Below are 21,858 nucleotides of genomic sequence, written 5' to 3'. Positions count from 1 at the left end.
AATGTTCATTGCACGTATCTGTCCCAGGGGCCATAGTTTGAGGACCCCTGATTTAGTGCAATATAAAAAATGCAAATAATTTTTCTGCGGACCACCAAAATTTTCTCGTGGACCACCAGTGGTCCATGGACCACCAGTTGGTGACCACTGTTCTAGTCCACCCCCTGCTCAAGCAGGAGAACCTATACTATTTCAGATAAGTGACTAGACACTTCTTAAAATTCTCCACTGATGAAGTACTCACAACTTCTGAAGGCAAGCTATTCCTCTAGTTAATTGTCACTGTTAGGAAGTTTCTTCTTAATTCCAGGTTGCTTTTCTCTTTGGTTAGTTTCCAACCATTGTCTTGCCTTCTGATGCTTTGAAGAATAAGTTGACTCCCTCTTCTTTGTGGCAGCCCCTCAAATACTGGAATACTGCTATCATGTCATACCTAATTCTTCTTTTCCTTAGACTAGCCAAACCCAAATCCTGCAACCGTTCTTCAAATGTTTTAATCTCCAGGCCTTTGATCATCTTAGTTGCTCTCCTCTGAACTTTTTCCTAAGTCTCAACATCTTTTTTGTAGTGTGCTGACCAATAAAGCCATAAAGAATTCTGTTTAACCTTGAAGCAGCGCCTGTAAAAGAAATGGGCGACCATGCCGAGTTCAGCTTGGATCAGGCTTCCTAAATACGCAGGGGGGTTGATAAGGTTGTTAAGTGAATCTGGGTTCCCTGTTGACTTTGCTTGTCAGAAGGTCACAAAAGGTGATCACATGGTCTTGGGACACTGCAACCGTCCTAAACATGAAACCAGTTGCCAAACATCTGAATTTTGATCACATGGTTGTGGGAATGCTGCAAAGGTTGTAACTGTGAAAAACAGTTGTCACTTTTTTCAGTGCCGTTGTAGCTTTGAACGGTCACTAAACGAACAGCTGTAAGTCAAGACTTTCTGTATGTCTCTACTAAACATTTCTCTTTACATGTGATTTATAGCCACACCATTTAGGAAGGCCACAACCACTGTTTTTATCAGGGTTTCTTTTCATATTCATAAGTATTTGTTATACAAATGTTTTATGTGTACAGATTTTCTTCCTACAGGACTGTAAGAATAATCACCACCATCGTGTACTACTTCAAGACTCTTTAAGAAATAAACGAAGCGACAAAGGAAATGTGTTCTACTTTCATTGATTTTCTGAAACTTGTATATGCTGATCTATGATCAAAATAAAATTTCTTCTGAATTGTGAAACATTTTGTGCAAGTATAGAGTTGTACATTGGTTGTACACTGCAACAAAAGCAGTAGGTTGTACAACGCAACAAAAGCAGTAGGTGATAGAAGTAAAATGTGAGAATGAAATATTTAGTGAATGGTCAATATTGAGCAGGGAATAAACAAGTTTAGATAATCTCTTGATTGTTTATTGGGCAAATGTACAGGAATGTTTGTGGTAATTTTAGGAGTTATTTGAAATTTCTGGAGCTGTGCAAGATATAAATCAATAAATAACAGCAGTAAAAGCCACTAAACTGCAGTTTAGCAGTTTAGACTGCTAAACTGCAGTTATAAATGCACTTCTAAAAATCATGCAAACTTAATCTTATTGTATAGAATTACATAATTATTAACATTCTTGTGCATTATTTTTTTAAATAAAAAGAGGAATTTTTTAATGAAAAAAGTGTGAAAACAACACGATAACTTATTATATACTATTTTGTGATTACTTGCTTGTTTTAAAAACTTGTATTATTCTTCAATGCGATATATAGATAACTATTGTATCTGAAGCCACAAGAGGGCAGGCTATATAGATAGAGATACATCGGAGCTTAACCAAAATTCTTATTATTGGGGGAGGGGGGAATATATAAGAAATGTAAAACAACTATATTTTTCTGCATGCAGAGTATGTCAAATGATTTAGAGTCAGTTATCAAGCTTTTTTTTGATAAAGCCAGAAGGAATTACTAATTCTGGGAATTCTTGATGTTTGAGAATGGATGGATGGATGGATCTAAATATCTCCTATCCTTTAAAGCAGTGGTTCTCAACCATCCTAATGCCGCGATCCTTTAATACAGTTCCTCATGTTGTGGTGACCCCCAACCATAAAATTACTTTCGTTGCTATTTCATAACTGTAATTTTGCTACTGTTATGAATCGTAATGTAAATATCTGATGCAGGATGTATTTTCATTGTTAAAAATTGAACATAATTAAAGCATAGTGATTAATCACAAAAACAATATGTAATAAATGAGAAAGGTCAGCATGCATTGGTAGGAGTGAGTTGCTCATAATTTTTCTTCCTCTACTATACAGACTGGTAGAAGGATTTTTATGTTATGCCTACTCAGAAACTGTAATGCAATGTCTTAGTTTAAAAAAGAAATTGCCCACTATTACTGGGGCTCCATATAGTCTGGTATGCATCAAATAAATAGTATCTGAATGCTAATAGGTTGTAGACAACATGTTGGCTGGAAATATTGAGAGTTTTAAGTTGTACACCAGGATCTAAAACTGAAAAAAAATCTGGAAAAACGCCATTGTCTAATATAGCTAAGAATCTTTGTTAAGTACTAGCAAAATAAAATTTTCATAACTTACTGGTAAAACTGCAATAAAATTTAGAGGCATCTCCAGAAGTTCCTGTAACATAGCTAAAGCATTATGTTTTCATTGCCATAAATAGTTTTTAAAGTATAAAAATATTTTTCAAACAACTTTTAAGAATGTTTAAATTTTATAGTAAGTGGATGTTGGTACTGTTGGTTAATCTTATATTCTCTTGCATACCCTGAGTTTAGCACCAACTGAACAAAGACAGGAAATAAACGTTTGACCTCACCCTTTCCCAAATTGCCTTAGAATGGACGTTGTCTTACCTGAACGTCCCTTTTCTGGGCGCTGCGTACACTATCCATGCATGGGTTAATCCTTCAGTGCTTGGCAACAACTGAGTGAAAACAAAAGGCTTTTGTTCCCCTTTCCGGCTCCCAAGCCACGCCTCTGGTCCCATGATCCCCCAGTCTGAACGAAGGCGCAGCAGACAGGAATCCATACTATAGGTAACTTATAACTCAACTTTATTAACTCAAATCAACTTAAGGAAAGAACGTAAATTCAGCCATAACGGTGGCAGGCAGCCCTAACGGGCGGGATATGGATAGTGTACGCAGCGCCCAGAAAAGGGACGTTCAGGTAAGACAACGTCCATTTTCCTGTGCGCTGCTCCCACTATCCATGCATGGGATATACCCAAGCTTAAACTCCCTGGGTGGGGAGCTGCCTGCCTCCAGAGTCCTCTTCTGTCAGTACTTTCTGCAGGACTTTGCGGCCAAAGGATGCCTCCGCCGAGTTGTACTCATCAATCTTGTAGTGGCGGATGAACGGTGTGAGGGACGACCACGTCGCCGCTCTGCAGATGTCCACGATCGAGGCTTGGGTGGACCAGGCCGCCGTGGTGGCTGCACTGCGCGTCGAGTGCGGTAGGATCTTGTCGGGAGTCGCTATGGCATTCAGGTCATATGCCAGGGCGATGCAGGCCTTGATCCATCTGCTGACTGTGGCTGCTGATATCTTCTGACCCATGGACTTCGGGTTGAAGGCGACCAGGAGTCCCTCTGTACGGCGGAAAGGAGCAGTCCGTCGGATGTAAGTACTGATGGCACGTCGCACATCTAGGGTATGCCACTTCTCCTCTCTGGGGTCACGAGGTGAAGGGCAGAAGTCCGGCAGTATGAGCTCCTGAGCTCGGTGGAACCATGAGTTGACCTTCGGGATAAATGCCGGATCCAGGCGCAGGGTCACCGTGGATTCGTGGAAAATGCACAAGTCCTTGCGGACTGACAGGGCTGCTAGCTCTGAGACCCTCCTTGCTGAGGTGATTGCCAGCAGGAAGGTCACCTTAAGCGATAGGTACTTCAGAGATGTTGAATCTAGGGGCTCGAAAGGGGGTCCGGTCAGTGCCCGCAACACTAGAGGTAGATCCCATGAGGGGTATCGGTGCGCTGTGGGGGGACGCAGGTTGGTGGCCCCATGCAGAAACCCCTTGATGCGCGGGTGTTGCGCGAGGGATTGGTATGGAGGGCACGCGATGATTGTTGACAACGCCGCTGTCTGTCTCCGTAGGGTTGCGGGGGCCAAACCCTTGTCTAGGCCGGCCTGTAGGAACCGCAGGATGTCCTGAATGGTGGCTGATGTGGGGTCGATGTGCTGTTGGGCGCTCCATCGACAGAACGCCTGCCATGACGACTCGTAGATGCGGGTCGTAGCTGGGCGTCTGGCCGCCTGGATAGTGGCAACCACCTCGTCTGGTAGGCTGTCCTTCTTCAAGATGACCCGTTCAAGTGCCAGACGGCTAATTGGAGCCACTGGGGCTCTGGGTGCGTGACTGCTCCTTGGCACAGGACGAGCTGCTGTGGTGGGATCAGCCATGGCTGTTCTACGGACAGTGCTACAAGATCGGCGAACCAGGGTCTCCGGGGCCAGTTCGGGGCTACCAGGAGTAGGTCGGCTTTTTCTGCCAGTAGCTTCCGAATGAGTCGCGGGAGCAGCGGGACTGGTGGGAATGCGTACAAGAGACCCTCGGGCCACCTGCAGCGCAGCGCATCGTGGTCCTCCGCTTGTGGTGTCGGGTAGCGTGACACGAAGCGGGGAAGCTGAGCGTTGGTCGGGGTTGCGAAGAGATCTACGACCGGGCTTCCGAAGCGTGAAGAGAGTTCTTGAAACAGGTGAGGATGGAGCTGCCACTCCGCTTGATCTATTGTTTCGCGGCTGAGCCAGTCCGCCCTCACATTCGTTGCCCCGGAAATGTGATCTGCTCTGATCGAGAGCAGGTGTCTCTCTGCCCAGCTGAACAGCTCCACGGACTCCTTCATCAGGGTACGGGACTTCGTGCCCCCCTCCCTGTTGACGTGTGCCTTGGCCGAGATGTTGTCGGTCAGGATTAGGACGTGATGCCCCTGCACCGTCGTCTGGAAGCTGCGGAGTGCCAATCTGATCGCTCGAAGCTCTAGGAGGTTGATGCTGCGTTGACGTTCTTCTTGCGACCACCGACCTTGTGTGACTAGGTTGTGGAGATGGGCTCCCCACCCCTGAAGGCTGGCGTCGGTGGTTAGTATCAGACGGTCTGGCTCTAGGAAGCTGGAGCCCTTGAGGAGCGACGGTGACGTCCACCACCCGAGGGACCTGCGGACCTGTAGAGTGAGGCGAACCTCCCTCTTGGAGTTGGCCCTTCCCGTTCGCTGGAACGGAAGGAGGAACCACTGCAGGGGCCTCGAGTGTCTGCGTGCCCACGGTACGATGCCGAAGCAGGATACCATCTTCCCGAGGAGGGTTGAGAGGTGGCTCAGAGCAACTTTCCTCCTCGTCAGGCCCTGCCGTGTTAGGGTTCGGATGCTTTGGACTCTGTCCGGTGATAAAAATACCTGCCCGCTGGCCGAATCTATCTGTGCCCCCAGGTGGAGAAGTCTGGTGGTGGGCATGAGCTGACTCTTTGCAAAGTTTATGGTGAAGCCGTGATCCTGAAATACCTTGATCACCATCTCCATGTCCTTGTAAGCTTGGTCGGGCGTGGACGACAGGACCAGAATGTCGTCCAGATAGCATAGCACCCGGATCGGGACGGCCCGGAGCTTGGCCGCCACCACCGCTACCAGCTTGGTAAAGGTGCGCGGGGCCGAGGAAAGTCCGAATGGCATCGCCCGATATTGGTAGTGACGGCCCGCGTACGCGAACCTCAGGTACTGCCGGTGAAGCGGGTGAATCGGCACGTGCAGATAAGCCTCCCGGAGGTCGACTGATTGAAGGAGGTCGCCCTGTCTCACTCCCGCAAGGATGGTCTTGAGGGAGTGCATCTTGAACCTGTGGTATTGTACCGACAGGTTCAGGCGCTTTAAATTCAGTATGCCCCTCCAGCCTCCGGAATTCTTGGGGACCAAGAAGAGGGTCGAGTAGAATCCTGAGCCCCGCTGGCTGTGCGGAACGGGCTCTATGGCCTCGACCTCCAGGAGGTGGGCGATCTCCTGCGACATCAGGTCCTGAAGCTCCGAGGATCGAGGGGTTGGACAACTGACAAACCGGTGGGGCGGCTGGCCGGAGAATTCGATGGACAGACCTAAAGAGGTCGTACGCCTTACCCAGGAGTCCGAGGTCGATCTGGCCCATTGTTGATGGAAGTGGATGAGCCGTCCCCCTATGGGCCCCGAGGGCCTGAAGTCATTTCCCCCTTCTGGCGGGCTTAGGGCCGGCCCCGCGGAAGTTGCGTTTGGGCTGTTGGTGTCTTCCTCGGTCTCGGAACTGTTGTCTGTCGTTGAATCTGTCTCCCCCTTGGTAATGGGAGCGATGCGAGAAGGACCCCCTGGGTCCGGCGCCTGCACGAAAGGGCTGATGGAGCGGGTAAGGCGTGTACCTGCGTTCCTGGCGCCTGTAGGTTGAAGGGAGGATCTTCCTCTTGTCCTTCCCTTCAATGAGTAGGGGTTCCAGCGAGGCACCAAACAGATCTGGTGCTTTATATGAGGAAGCCGCCAACTTCCATTTGGCCTTGAAGTCGGCTTTCCAAGGTCGAAGCCAGAATAGCCTCCTCGCTGTAAGGGTCGAAGCCAGCGCCCTTGAGGCGAACTTGGCTGAATTCAGGGAGCTGTCGGCGGTGTATTCGGTAGCAGCTATTATCTTGTTTAGATCCTGATGCAGCCTAGTGTCCTCAGGTGGGAGCCTGTCTTGCAGGTGCCGAAGCCAGATAAGCGAGGCTCTGTTGAAGAAGGACGAGGCTGTCGCGGATCTGATTGCCCAGCCCACGGCCTGGTGCGCTTTGCGGAAGGCCCATTCCATCCTCTTTTCCTCCGCCTTGAGCGAGTCTAGAGGGTCGGTAGAGATCAGGGAGCTGGCAGCTAGGGTAGCCACTGGTTGGTCTACTGAGGGGAGCACCAGCAGGTCTTCTAACTCTGGGGCTGAGCAGTAGAGTTTTTTATCGAGGTTGCTGGGTGTTGCCATGGAGGCCGGCTGCACCCAGGGGTTCTGAATCACCTCTGTAAATAGCTGCGGGCAAGGGATGTAGTCCTTCTGCGGCTTTGAGGACTTGAAGAGGGCGTCGTGAGGGCCCGCCGTTGAGGTGGAGGGCACTGCGATATCTCCTGGCACTCCAAGGTTGGTTGTAAGTCGTGCCTTGTGGAGGAGTGACTTGAAAAGGGCTGGGCGGAAAAGACCTGTAAAGACCGGAGTGTCCGGCGCTAGTCCTTCGTCCTCGGATAGCTCCATCTCCTCTGGGCCCTCCTCTGCTTGGTCTGATTCGTCTGAAGAAGAGTCCCGACTTCGCTCTGGGAGGGGCTGGGGCTGAGGGTGGACCGGCCGCTCCTGACTGGGTGCGGTTTGTATGGGCACCTGGGCCGCCTGCTGCATTGTTGTGGTGAAGAAGGATGATAGGGCCGCCGAGAACATGGCCTGGAAGTCCACTGGGGGTGGCAGGCCCAGTCCGCCCTGACCCTGTGGGTCTACCCTTGAGGGTGTGGAACTTGCCTCCCTGGCCCGGCGGTGCTGACTTGGCGCAGGGGAGGCTGGAATCTCCCATCTGGCCCTTGACACTGTCTCGTTGCGATGCGTTGTGCGAGCGGGCCCAAACCCCTCCGGGGTATTGGGGGTGAGTGTGATGTCGGCCACAGATGTTAGTCCCCGTTCCGCCTCTCTTGGGGAGAGGGGAGTAGGCTCCCCAGGTGCAGGGTCCCTGGACGTGGTTCCTGCAACCGCCTTGTGCGCCCTCTCCCACTGCCGCTCTAGGGTGTTATGCCTCCTCGGGGCGTCCCTATCCTGGAAGGGTAAGGAGCCTTCTGAGGCCGCCTTGCTGGCCGAGCTGAGGTGCCTCTTTTTTGATTTCTTTTTCCCCCTTTTTTCGTTTGTGCGTGGGGGGCTTAGCTCCAGCTCCATGTCTGACGATGGGGGGGAGTTAGACATGGCTGAGGCGGCTGGGAAATTGAATTAGGAGCCTTGTCCTGCAGCTCACGGGTGATCGCTGAGTGAGCGCCCCAGGGCCTTACCAAACCTCTTCAGACGGTGGTGGTAGAAGCGGTTTGATGCCCCTCCAGCTGTGTGGGGAGGGGGGGTGCAGGTCTGTAGCTGGCTCCCCGTGGGTTGGGGAGGCACGAGCTTGAGGATCTCGCCCAGGTGGCGGCCCGAAGGTCCACCAATATGGCGCTGTCACGTGTTGCAAGGCAGACCTGGCAGCGGACTTACAATGGCGGCCCGAGGGTCCGGCCAGACGCCGCGCAATCCCTTAACGAGGGGCTTTCCGTAGTGCAGGGAGGGCTGCCTCCTTCATCCGGCGCTTTCCCTGTCTCGCGCCCTCGCTCCGGTGCAGCCCAGCGACGCTCCGACTTCAGCGGCGGCTTCGGATCTTCGCCGCGTGGGCGGCCCGCGCTTCCGGCTCCGCCGGCCAGCTGATGAGCGCGGCGCCCTCTATTTGAATTTCGGCGCGTGGGCGGCCGGCGCTTGGGGCTCCGCCGGCCAGCTGAAGAGCGCGCCGCCGCTAGTCTCCACGTGGGCGGCCGGCGCTTGGGGCTCCGCCGGCCAGCTGATGAGCGCGCCGCCGCTAGTCTCCACGTGGGCGGCCGGCGCTTGGGGCTCCGCCGGCCAGCTGATGAGCGCACCGCCGCTAGTCTCCACGTGGGCGGCCGGCGCTTGGGGCTCCGCCGGCCAGCTGATGAGCGCGCCGCCGCTAGTCTCCACGTGGGCGGCCGGCGCTTGGTGCTCCGCCGGCCAGCTGTGATTCCGGCGTGGGGCGATGAGCCACGAGCTCCCTGTAGCTTAGGCTAGGAGGCTGGCGAGCGAGCGTGTGAGCGCTCTGCCCCACTCCCCCTCCTCCGCTCCAATCGCCCCACACAGCAGTCAAGGTAAAAGAAAAGAAGAAAAAAACGCGAGGGGGAGCTACTCAAAAATAACAGAAAAAAACTAACGCTCAAAGGAAAGGGAAAAGCCAAGAAAATTATAGAATTAAAAGGAAAGAAAGCCCCCACAGACTCACCAATACCAGCAATCTGTGGAGCTCAAAGAAATCACTACAGTGTTTGCCAGCAACTGAGTGAAGACTGGGGGATCATGGGACCAGAGGCGTGGCTTGGGAGCCGGAAAGGGGAACAAAAGCCTTTTGTTTTCACTCAGTTGTTGCCAAGCACTGAAGGATTAACCCATGCATGGATAGTGGGAGCAGCGCACAGGAAAACTGCCACAGATGATTTTGTGGGCAACTTCAAAAGTAAAATGGAATCATTCTGAACTGAATAGATACTTCTAGGAAGGGAAAAAGTCAGATTTCTATCATTGGCTTTATCATTTGACTTATCTGAGGAAACAAACAAAGTGTTATTAAAAGAGAGTTGATTAATCTCTTACATTTGTACTCCTGAGTATATGAATTTGAATGTTTGGATTTTTTTGCCCAGGTGTCAAATGCCTTAGGGCATTACTATTTAATCTAAAACTGATGGAAGAATATCTGATGAATTATTAACATTATTATTATTAACTTGATTAACTTGATTTTTATTTTGAATATAATAATAGCACTAAGATTTATAGGGCCTGGTGGCTCAGCAGACTGATAGCATTGTGATTAACACCAGCTGTCTGCAATTACTGTAAGTTCGAATCTCACCAGGCTCAAGGTTGACTCAGCCTTCCATCCTTTCTAAGGTAGGTAAATTGAGGACCCAATTTGTGGGAGCAATAAGCTGACTTTGTATAAATATACAAAAGTATGAAGGCTATTGCTTAACGTATTGTAAGCCGCCCTGAGTCTCTGGGGAACGGCGGCATATAAATCAAATTTTTAAAAAACTTATATACCGTTTCATAGTGCTTTACAACCGTCTCTAAGCAGTTTACAGAGTCAGCATATTGCCCCCAACAATCTGGGTCCTCATTTTACTGACCTGGAAGGATGGAAGGTTGAGTCAACCTTGAGCTGGTGAGATTTGAACTGCCCAACTGCTGGCAGTCAGCAGTCAGCAGAATTAGCCTGTAATACTGCATTCTAATCATTGTGCCACCACATATGGTACAAAACCATAATTTACATAGGACAGCAAGGTGTAATTTTTGTGTAAGAATGAAAACAAACTGAAGCAGCAAAATATTTTGGGATATTGTACAACCAAAAAGATTTATCAATACTAAGACAGCAACAATGCTACTGATGATTATATAAGCATTTGCTGCATGTTTTAATAGAATGCTAAATTTTACTTTAGATTTGGCTGTATCAATTGAAGGATACTTTTAACATAAGACAGAAACCAAGCTGGATTCTTGACCAAGCTTCCTGTATCAGAGTGTTCTTAATTCTGCAGGCAGTTAATCAGCATTCAAGCATATTGTAAGGCTTGGCAGCAAGTTAATTCCTTTTCAAAGAACTCCCTTTAGTTGGGTTCATTTAACCAAAGACAAAAAATGAGTACTTTCATTATTTAAGAAGCTTATTGCTAATTCTAGGCTTCTTGGGCAAAATTAGGTTTGATCAAAACATATTTACTGCACTACTGTACATAGGGGACTTACTGAATTATAGGGTGGTTCTATCTGTTTGCATTTGAAAGAGCTCTCCCCACTCCCTCTCCGTTGTCTAGATTTTACTAGATATGGTTAGAATTCTCTGGCATGCTGGAATGACTTCTAGGTATGAAAGTTACAAGCAACTGCCTTCTCCTACTTTTTAACACCTTCTATATTGAATGTTGAATTTAATATATTTCTATATCATATCCATTATTATACACCTTAAAGTAGAATGATTAAAGTATAACTATAAACATGTCAGGTTAAAAACTGTATAAATTATTATTTGTAATTATAGAAAGTGTATATGTTTATATGGTATTTTTTATTTTAACTGAGATCCACATACAGCAAATTTTTAAAATAAATATATACCAGGATCTATAGAACAGATAAATCTGTTGTCAGTTTCAAACTGTGACCTGCTTCTTCCTGTAGTTATTACACAGCTGTTAGAAAACAGTCCCCTTCATGGATTACTGCCTTGTCGTGGCGAAGTCAGACTTGGATCTATCATAAGTAGAACCATTTGGATTGTGCTGCACGTGACACTTATGGCATTCCAATGCTACAAAACAGCATGCATTTTATAAGACATATACAGGGAGTCTTCAACTTATGATTACAATTGAGTCCAAAATTTATGTTGCTAGGTGAGATTTGTTAAGTGAGTTTTGCCCCATTTTACAACTTTTCTTGCCATATTTGTTAAGTGAATCATTGCAGTTGTTAAATTAGTAACATAGTTGTTAAGTGAATCTGGTTTCCCCATTGACTTTGCTTGTCAGGTCACAAAAGGTGATCACATGACCCACGGACACTGTAACCGTCATAAAGGACTATCACCATCAACCGTCACCAACAACAGTCAGGTCTCCTACAACTGATCCCATCCCATTGGGCCCACCACCTCTGGTGATTACAGAAAATGAGGTGCAATGTCTATTTCACAGACAAAAGTCAGGAAAACCAGACAAGATAACTCCTTCTTGCTTAAAAGCCTGTGCTGACCAACTGGCCCCCATCTTCACCCACATCTTTAATAAATCACAACAGATGTGCTAGGTTCCTTCTTGCTTCAAATGCTCTACTATCATCCAAGTGCCGAAGAAACCTTCCATCAAGGAACTAAACAACTACAGACTGGTTGCTCTAACATCTGTAGTTATGAAAACCTTTGAAAGGCTAGTGCTGTCCCACTTGAAAACCATCACGGATCCACTGTTAGAGCCCTTGCAATTTGCCTACCGAGCAAACAGATCGACAGATGATGTTAACATAACTCTGCACTACATCCTACATCATCTTGAATCTCCAAAGACCTATGCAAGAACCCTCTTTGTAGACTTCAGCTCAGCATTCAATACCATCACTCCAGATAGCTGTACCAGACCACACTTGTAAATGGATCATAAGCTTCCTAACAGACAGGAAGCAACAAGTGAAGCTAGGCAAAATCACATCAGATACCTGTACAATTGGCACAGAAGCCCCCCAGGGCTGTGTGCTCTCTCAACTTCACTTCTTTCTATACACCAATGACTGCATCTCAAAAGATCCCTCTGTTAAAGTACTGAAGTTTGCAGATGACACAACAGTGATTGGTCTCATTCGAGACAACGACGAATCTGTATACAGACGGGAGGTTGAACAACTAGCCTTGTGGTGCAACCCGAACAATCTTGAACTAAACACACTCAAAACCGTAAAAATGGTGGTAGATTTTAGAAGAAACCCTCCTATATTATCATCTCTTACAATACTAGATAACACAGTATCAACACTAGAGACCTTCAAGTTTCTAGTTTTTATTATATCTCAAGACTTAAAATGGACACCTAACATCAAAAACATCATCAAAAAAAGCATAACAAAGAATGTTCTTTCTGTGCCAACTCAGAAAACTCAAACTGCCCAACGAGCTGCTGATTCAGTTCTACAGAGGAATTATTGAGTCTGTCATCTGCACCTCTATAACTATCTGGTTTGGCTCTGCAACCAAATAAGACAGACACAGACTTCAACGGATAATTAGAACTGCAGAAAAATCAATTGCTACCAACCTGCCTTCTACTGAGGACCTGTATACTGCACGAGTCAAAAAGAGGGCTGTGAAAATATCTACAGACCCCACATCCTGGACACAAATTGTTTCAACTTCTCCCCTCAAAACGACGCTATAGGGCTTTGTACACCAGAACAACTAGACACAAGGACAGTTTTTCCCTGAATGCCATCACTCTGCTAAACAACTAATTCCCACAACACTGTCTAACTATTTACTAGGACTGTATTACTATTATTCTTCTCATCCTTCCTATTACCTATCTCCTCCTAATTATGACTATAACCATGTTGCTTGTATTTTTACGATTTATATTGTTGTTTGTTTCCTAGCATGATTTGATTGCTTATTGCCTATGACTATCACTAAGTGTTGTATCTTATGATTCTTGATGAATGTATTTTTTCCCTCTTTTTTTCCCCTTTTATGTACACCAAGGGCATATGCATCAAAGACAAATTCCTTGTGTCCAATCCCACTTGGCCAATAAAGAATTCTTTAAAAGAAAAAGTAAGTTGTCAAGCATCCAAATGTAAATCACGTGACCATGGAGATGCTGCAATGGTCATAAGTGTGAAAAATGGTCTTAAGTCACTTTTTCAAGTGCTCTTGTAACTTCAAAAAGTCACTCAGTGAACTGTTGTATGTCGAAGACTAACAGTACTATGGACTCCTCTATAATATATAATTATCAGCTGGCCTTTCTTTGTTGTTTCCTTTTGCAAAGATATATGTAGAAGCAAAAGATAAATGTGTTGTTACCCTAACACGGGGATGTTAAATTTGCATGCCACATGCAGCTTATGATATTTTGGTGACAAGCAACAATGAAAGATAAGCCCTCTGGACTATACTTTTCTTGGCTAGTGAAGTTGCATGCTCCCCACCCGTTTCTGTGGGTGTAGGGAGAAGCAAGAGCAAAGTAGACAGATGGTCTAGACAGAGACAAAGAGGGAAGAAAGGGGAGAATGTCATCTGTGGCCCAGAACAATAGAAAGCTCCCACTCATTGTACATAGCAAGAGAACAACTGTCAGAATTACAGCAGAAGGTTGCCTGTCATGATCAGAAACCTGATCCTCTCTGGGGACATAGTTGAGCAAGAGGTAACCGGCAGATATGTGCAGCACTGGGACATTCATTGTGTTTATCAGTCGCTGAGGCCAACAACTCCAAGCTAAGAAGAAAGCATGGCTCTGCCCCAGGGAAGATGAAGGATGGCCCTGCATCAAGGCACCACCACAGCTAGACCCAAGGGCAGCATCTGTTTTTTCCCACTTGCCTGTTCCCCCTGCCACCATCACCATCATAGCTTCTCCTTATCTGGAAAGTCTGCACTGTTGTAACTTTTAGGCTGATGAACTAATCATGAAGCATTCATGACCACAACCCCTATCTTAAAATACAGAGGTTAACAATGAAATTATTCATGTGGACTCTTAATTTGGATCTGGATTTTTAAATTCTATGACCCATTCAAATATTGAAAACAAATGCAGATTAATATAATTTTTTTCTTTAATTTCTTTTGAAAACCTGGATTTGGTCCCAGGCCCAGATTAAGGTTTATTGTTTGTTCAATGGCCCCTGTTTTTGTTTGTTGTGTTGATGTTGCTCTCTGTGATATTTTGGTCTGGGATGTTTCATTTAATATTGTCTTTTGTCTAGTTTTGTACCTCACCCATAGCCCACTGGAGTTGGGCTGCCAACAATTTTAAATACATAAATAATATTCATGAACATTGGTTTATTTTTTGCCATAGAGAAAGATGAGAAATAAACTGATCTTCAGAACCCAATTTCCAAACATTAGAAACAGTTTTTATAGCATAAATCGGTTCATCTCTATTGAATTCAGAGATACTTTCTCCCAAACAATTATGCACAGGACTTCAGCCAAGCATTTTTTATTCGTATACTTACAGTTATATGAAAAAGGAGGTGGTTAAGTAAAACTAAGACTTTTGAAACTGGAACAGATTCAGAATCATGGCATTCATACCTCTGAGCTAAATTAGGGAGACTTTATTAACGTTGCTATCTTGGACATAAACTGTTTATATATCTTGAGCTGACCTGTTTCTATAAATGTTTTCAGGAAAAAAATCCTCAACTTATTACATTATAGTCCTCTTCTGATTAATTCCTAATGGTTTATAAATAACTCTTAATTATTTCTATTAAAAAGACTGAAAGGCTTCACTTACTAGATAACAGTCAAAATGCATATAGCATACGTTTTCATACACAAAGCAATTACTGGCTTGATAGGATTAGTAAGTAATCATGTTTTGCTGCAGTTATGCAGTAAGATGTCTGCAAGCTTTATCTTTATCTATGTCAGACCTGGAAGCCATATTTCTACCTTTATGCATTCAGGCTTCAGGCCTGCCACAAGTCCTGCTGTGGGAAATTGAGAGTGGGGGTTGCATAGAGAGAAGAAGATACGTAGCCACAATAAAATTCTTTATAGAGAGTCAAGGCCATGGGGCCCTGCAGCTGTGTAGAGGAGGAGGAGGAGGTATCGCCTGTACTGGACAGTAATTGATTGGATGTGTGGTGGACATGTGGGAGAGGGGCAAGGTCTTGAACTTTCTTTTGGGTGTGGGAAACCCAGAAACTCTCAGATTCGGGTTTTCCCAGATATGCCAATATGACATCTCTAATAAAAATTAGCTTTGAGGAAATTCAAGCCTCAGAGTTTTATTTCTTCGGGGTTGTTACTTGGAACCCTGACAATCCCATTATCCCTTTAGAAAAGATCAAGGATAAGAGTTGTAATTGCAGGATGGACAGCTATATAAATTCACAGCTATGTATTTTTTCCTTCAACACTTTGGTAAAAGGATGTCAGCAAAAACAATAACTGCAAAGGGAGAGGGAGTAAGCACTCTGCTTTAAATTTGCCCATAATGTGGCCCAAAATAATTAGCCTGTAGGGCTATGCAAAGATCCAGATTCAAAGGGCAAAATTAGATTTGGAAGCTATGCAGATACATAGGTACCTGTCATGGACACCCAGTTCCATCATACATTTTGTTTAAGGTCGTCTGTTTGCTTTTGCCTATTCCCAATCATTTTTTAGTCTTCAAATCCTGAAGAAGCCTACACCACCACTGTGGATAGGAAGAAAAAAAGGTGCTTGCTTTTATTTCATTTGAATTGAATAGCAATTCATTCAAGCTACTTTTCTACAACATGTAGTAAAATATTTGCTTCTTGAAAGGTATGGAATAGCCTGCTTCCTTGCTCATTGTTCCTTCCAAAGTGAGAAAATGAAAGCTATGAATTCTAAAAAGAGTTTCAAGATGTTAACGAATTAATATGAAATATAAATCTATGTACAGGCATGGTCACTAAATGGCTGTTTAAAAATGTTTAGACCATTAGATCTGTCCATTTCCAAGCACAGAATTAAAAGCAACAAAAAGGAGAAAGATAATAATGAACAATGTAATAACAGAATAATAGCACCGGAGGATCATCTAAATCGGGTTTTTTAAACTTGGCAATTTTAACATGTGTGGATTTCAACTCCCAGAGTTCCTCAGCCAGCCTGCTGAGTTCCACTTATCTTACAGTGGCCAAGTTTGAAGAACACTGATCGAAGTCAAACTATACAAAGTACAAAGCACGGCGACCCTATATTGCCTTTAACTTTCTCTTTTGTTAAGATAAACATCTCCAGCTTCCTTAACTAGGCCTTGGTAGGCATTTTCTGAGTCCGCTCCCGCTTCTCCATACTTATAATCACTAATGCGGCATTCGGACCCGACATCGTACTCCAATAACTGCGCTCTGATCATCCTGAAGTAGGATAAACTGCAGTCTTCTCGCGATGCCGATCCACCCTTTTCTCTCTCGGCGTTTCAGTCGTTTGTGGTGCTCATCTGTTGCTAAGAGCAACCAAGCCTTTTCCGCTTCTGGCCAATATGGCAGCGCCCTGGCTGAGTTTGGCGAGCCGGTACTCTAGCTCTCTATGGTTCCCGTGGCGGGCAAGGAATTCCGTTGACAGCAGCGGGTAGGAAAAAAAGAGAGCGCTGCGAGAGACGGGTATTCGCGAAGTGGGGAGATCGCTGTCTGCGGTTAACGATTTGGGGAAGGTTCCCAAGGCCATGCCCGGTGCCCGGAGGGAAAAGTCAGTAAGGCGAATCAAGAATTGCCGAATGAGATAAGGGGACGAGAACAAAGAAAGAGGAGAGGGAGAGGGCGGCACTTTGCTGCCTTTGAAGTAGAGGTTTCCTGCTTTCCACGCCAAAGGGAGCCAGAGAAGCTGTGGGGAGGAGCGGCCCCAAGGCGCAGGCCGTGGACCGTATGAAGCGCCGAAGAAAAGTGTTTTGCGTTTCTGGCTGCTGTAAGCTTAAAGCCTCATTTCTAGGCATTTGAATTATGTAATTTTTCAGATGAGATGAGATGCCAGGTGGAACTGATTAATCAGCGCATTTTTGTTGGAAAGTTCTGAATCATGGAATTTAATTTTTAATAACGGTACTAAGTTGAGTAACTAATACAATTTATGTTTACAGGAATCTCATTTGTAATCAGAAATTGATGATACTACTTTAATTGTCACCTTCAGAATGTCTGAATCAAAGTTTCGGGAGGTTTTGCCCAAGCAGGGTAAGCAGCATTTATTACTAGGAATGAAAAAAAAAGCAAAATCTATCTTAATGTTCTCCACAGTCATTTTTAAGAATTCTGCATTTATTTTTACTTTAAATTAGGGGCGGGGCTTTTATGTGGTGGATTTTTAAATGTTGTAAACTGTCCGGAATCACCTCTGTGTGAGTTGGGAAGCTATAAAAATTAGTTTAATAAATAATAAAGTAACAAAGTAATTACAGATAACTAGTATCTGTATAATTAACCTTTCTATATTATATATATGAAACATACACACTTGTAATGTTTCCTTCCTGGCAATACCATTTCCTTTTAAAGTAGTCTATATGGCAAAAATGGGAGCCTATTTCAGACTAAAGATCTGAGTGATTTTGTTCAAATAATAAGATTCACCTACTAGAACTTGGTTTAGACTTGATAGCCAAAAGGTAGATTGGATGATTTATATTTTCCAGTTTATCAGTTACAGAAACTAGCTTATTTTCCCTTTTGCCCTAAAGCAGCTGTCACCAATCCTTTCTGAATCCCTTTCTGAAGTAGATTTTGCCAGCTAAAATGCTGAGATTCCATTTTGAGAGTGAAGCTGGAAAGTATCAAATTCGAAATCTCTTAACGTGTAGATTGCCTTGTGTGAAAAATATCTTATTTTGCAGTATTTACATATAACCTGATATACACACAGATAATTTTATTGGGATCCAAATAGGAACTGTAATATTTGAATCTGTTTAATCGATATATCTGAATTTATTCTTTGACATTATTGGACATCCTATTTTTATTGTTTTAGGGATGTTAGCAGTAGAAGACATAACTACCATGGTGATGTGCAAGCCTAAACTGCTGCCATTAAAATCTGTAACTTTGGAAAAACTTGAGAAAATGCAACGTGAAGCACAAGAAATTATTCAACAACAGGAACAAGCTGCACAGCAGTGTTCAACATCTGCTCTTGATCAATAAGAAACCTACGTGATTTTCCTACTGGTCTATATTAGTGTATATAACAATACAATGACTTATGGATAGCAAGGTGAAGTATTTTTATCAAATGCATTTTAGATAAATATTTACATGTTTGTGTTTTAATTTTGTAAATAATATCTGGAAAACCGTATCAAAGTTAAATTCAGCTTCTTGCTGTACAAGGTGCATATCTTGTTATAATATTAGTGGAATTTCTGAATAAACGGTTATGCTACCAAGGTTTCATATATATTGAACCATGAAGTGATTTCTTGATTTTGGCTTTATGTGTTACATGAATACAGCTTTTAAATCATGCTTAGTGCAATGTGTAAACCAGATTTAGAAAGTTCAAGTCTAATGACTGTTATTAGAGGCCTTATGATGTATTTAATATTCATCTGGAATGTCGTCCTCACAAGACACAAACATATACTACTCTTTGTGCATAAAGAGAGTAACAGGGTGCTTTAGAAAGACCAATCAGGCCCCACTTACAATTATTGTAATTAAATTAGTTTAGCTAGTAGGCTTTCAGCATTCAGGTCTGAATATAGCAAAGATATTTCTAAAATGCAAACACATTGCAGGAACCTCAAATGCTACTGAAATTTATTAGTGGAAAAGGGAGTAGTATGCATTCCAGCGGCTTCCTCTTCCCAGATCCAGTCTTAAACCTCTAAACATTCAACCCCATCCCTTCTGGCATATTATTGGAAGAATTTTTATGGCTCCACAATTGCTCAGGTTAGTAAATTTCAGGTTCAGACAAAGTGAACAGTGTTTATGAAAAAAGGAACATCAGAGACATCATGATTGTATACAATTACTGTAGTCTCAACGGAACCTAGTTTACAACATACTCCCAATGTACTAAAAGTATGTAAAAAAAGGAAGAATGTAATTATACATGCATTGTGCTTGTTTATTCCCAAATTTAGTTCACTGATGAAATCAAGTAATATACGAACATGTAGCTCCTTTTAGGACCAAGGTGAGAGATTTAGATATAGTTTTCAAAGTAAATCAACAGGTACTTCTAGAAGTTAAGAATTTGCTCGACAAATTTATTTTACAATACACTCTATAACTGCCCTTTTTCCAGTTTTATAGAAAAAGAATAGATGTTCCAGCCACCATTTGCTGAACTAAAGACCAAGATCTTCCCCTGAAAAATATATGTTTTGATCATATTAAATTTCTTAGCTCCTTTAAAACAAGTAACTTTTCTGTCTTGGTAGCAGCAAAATAGAGGTCTAGCAGCTTAATATAACCCATTGCTTTGAATAAACCAGTGATTTTATCACAAAACGCTGTCCTCAAAAGAAAGGAGCGGCAAGCAGGCATTAATGCAAAACATGGAATGATTGGAGTGAATTTATGGCACTTAATAAAAGATTGCCTTGTTTCTGCAAATTTCCATAGAAATGTGGTTATTTGTTCTGTCCAACTATAGGTTCAGAAAAATAAAAGTTGGAAGATTTCTTGCATGAACACAAGTTTATATAACCGTCAGAAATTATTAGTGCCCCAAACAAGTGCATCTTTTAAAAATAAATGAACTGTGCTAAGCAACTATTAATATAGAATATATACACATATATTCCCTTTAAACATCTACAGCTGCAAGAGTTCATTCACGTATTCAGTAGCTCTCAGACTTCAGGCGTCCTCCATCTCCTTCACTTACAAAGCGTTTCCTTCCCCTAAAATAAAATACAGATATCATTTCAACAACTCCACTATTCTTTTACTTGGCTAAAGAGTTATCTATCAATCTGGGAAAATTATACATTAAGTAAACATCTGATCAAGTGTATATCAGCTACATACAGACTTTAATTACCAGGTTTTCTGATTGTAAGATTAAGATTGGTGAGTGGAAATAAATAGCTGAGGCCATCATTAAGCTATGAAGAAACTTTCAGGCATGGGCATCTCTAAACAGAGATCTAGAAGAAGCACTTTTCTTCATAATCAAATGAAAAGCAAAATAGTTTTAATAAATAAAAACTGAATTTACCATTAATTTAATTACAGAATATTTCAAATATTCTGTAAAAATATTTAGCAAAAATATGGCTAAGCTCAAGAGAATCTGGCAATACGTCTAAGTAATGCAAAAAATGAATACATTTAAACACAAATGTAAAAAATTTAGTATCCTTAATGGTTTGAATAAGTGAGACTTTAGCTATCTGTACCTTGTGCCTAGCTGCAACCTAGCAGTGCAGATAAAGTACTAATCCAAATAAAAGCAAAATAAGAAAAATTCAATATGGGAAAATAAGACTCTATTTTGTAAGAAATGCAGGTTTTTACTATATGTCATTGAACAAATAGTGCAACAGTAATAAAAGTTTTGTACAGTGCTTATAATTTGGCATGCTGTGGTGTTTTAGCAACAGTATGCCATTAGGTAGTCTTAATAAAGACATCAACAACATCTCATAAGGTAGTCTTATAAATGGTTTTATAGTTATAAGTAACATAGTTTTGGACACAAAAATTGACCATTACCAACAAAACATGGACAAGTCTACATTATAGACATATAAATACTAGCTTTAAAGGGGTTATTCAAATTTCTGAGGAATTCACATGAATAACTGAATAAGAACCTTATGCAATTTACTTGTTATTAGTTATTTCTGAAAAACATGAACATAAATATACACACACAGACACATATACTTAAATGTTTACCTGGAAGGACAGAGATCCCTTAATGGTTTTGAAATTATTCCAGCACTAAAGCATTCCTCTACAAATCGCTCAAGTACAGAATATGAATGTGGAACATCAAGATTAATGTCTGGGATTTCATGATAAACACGTTCATAACCCTGCAACATCAATATTAGGTGGAAATATTTAGGATTTATCTCAGACCGATTCTGTATAAAGAGTCAATCTTCATATTATCTTTAAATTTTCACTTCAATAAATAAATAAAGCTCTAAAACAGAGCATTTTCAGATAAACAGGTCAAGTAGCAAATCATGGCAAAGATCTCTGCCCAATCAAAATAAACTTAGATGTTCTAACATTGATCTTCTGCGAAGCAGTTTCCATTAATTTTTTTAATGTATCCTTTCAAATTATGTAACAAAACCAACATTTTGGGTTACCTTAATTTAGAACAGAGCTATTAATGTCACTTGGTGAATACAAATAAGTGCAATCTATCAAACATTAATATTAAAATATTAATGGGAAATACTTGAGAATGTATAATGCACATTTACTCTTTTCATTTGGTCCATAGTGATGACAGCAGATCTCCAGAGGGATTTCAACAAACTAAGCATCATTTTAAAATTTGTTTCTCCAGTTGATTCCAAAACCATCACAACTGCCTAAAATGTAAACTCAAAGTTAATTTTTAATTACAATGGTTAAAAAAAAATACCTATTTTTAAATTTCTGCACTACAGAATGGGCCCTAGCTATTGCATCAGGGTCAAAAAGAGGCTAGAGTCCAAGAGGCTGGTTCTATCCAATCATACTTCATTATTCAGGTTCACTTTTGGCAAAAAAAATTGCTTCACGTATATAAAATATATGCATATATGAAATGTTTATAAACATTTAAAATATATAAGAGAATTCAGGCAAGATTCCTCTTGTGTCATATTCACAAGTCCACTGAGAATATGCCAA

General features: G+C 42.9%; 1 protein-coding gene across 4 annotated transcripts in view; it reads right to left on the bottom strand.

Annotated features, from left to right (window-relative positions):
* Window positions 1-19,124: 19,124 nt before the first annotated feature.
* The window catches only part of PDCD4 (programmed cell death 4), a 29,862-nt gene continuing 27,128 nt past the window's right edge, over window positions 19,125-21,858 (bottom strand). For all 4 annotated transcript variants that reach the window (XM_070946480.1, XM_070946479.1, XM_070946478.1 and 1 more), the window contains 3 exons: window positions 21,444-21,554; window positions 20,902-21,041; window positions 19,125-19,901 (listed from right to left, as the gene is read on the bottom strand). In XM_070946480.1, the coding sequence (XP_070802581.1) occupies window positions 19,841-19,901; window positions 20,902-21,041; window positions 21,444-21,554 (312 nt within the window). In that variant the 3' untranslated portion in view covers window positions 19,125-19,840. The remainder of the gene's footprint in view (window positions 19,902-20,901; window positions 21,042-21,443; window positions 21,555-21,858) is intronic.

Source organism: Pituophis catenifer, unplaced genomic scaffold (genome assembly GCF_029215685.1).
Source record: "Pituophis catenifer annectens isolate HBS135680 unplaced genomic scaffold, rPitCat1.0.hap2 SCAF_6, whole genome shotgun sequence".
NCBI lineage: Eukaryota > Metazoa > Chordata > Lepidosauria > Squamata > Colubridae > Pituophis > Pituophis catenifer.
This window is presented reverse-complemented; position numbering and strand designations above follow the sequence as displayed.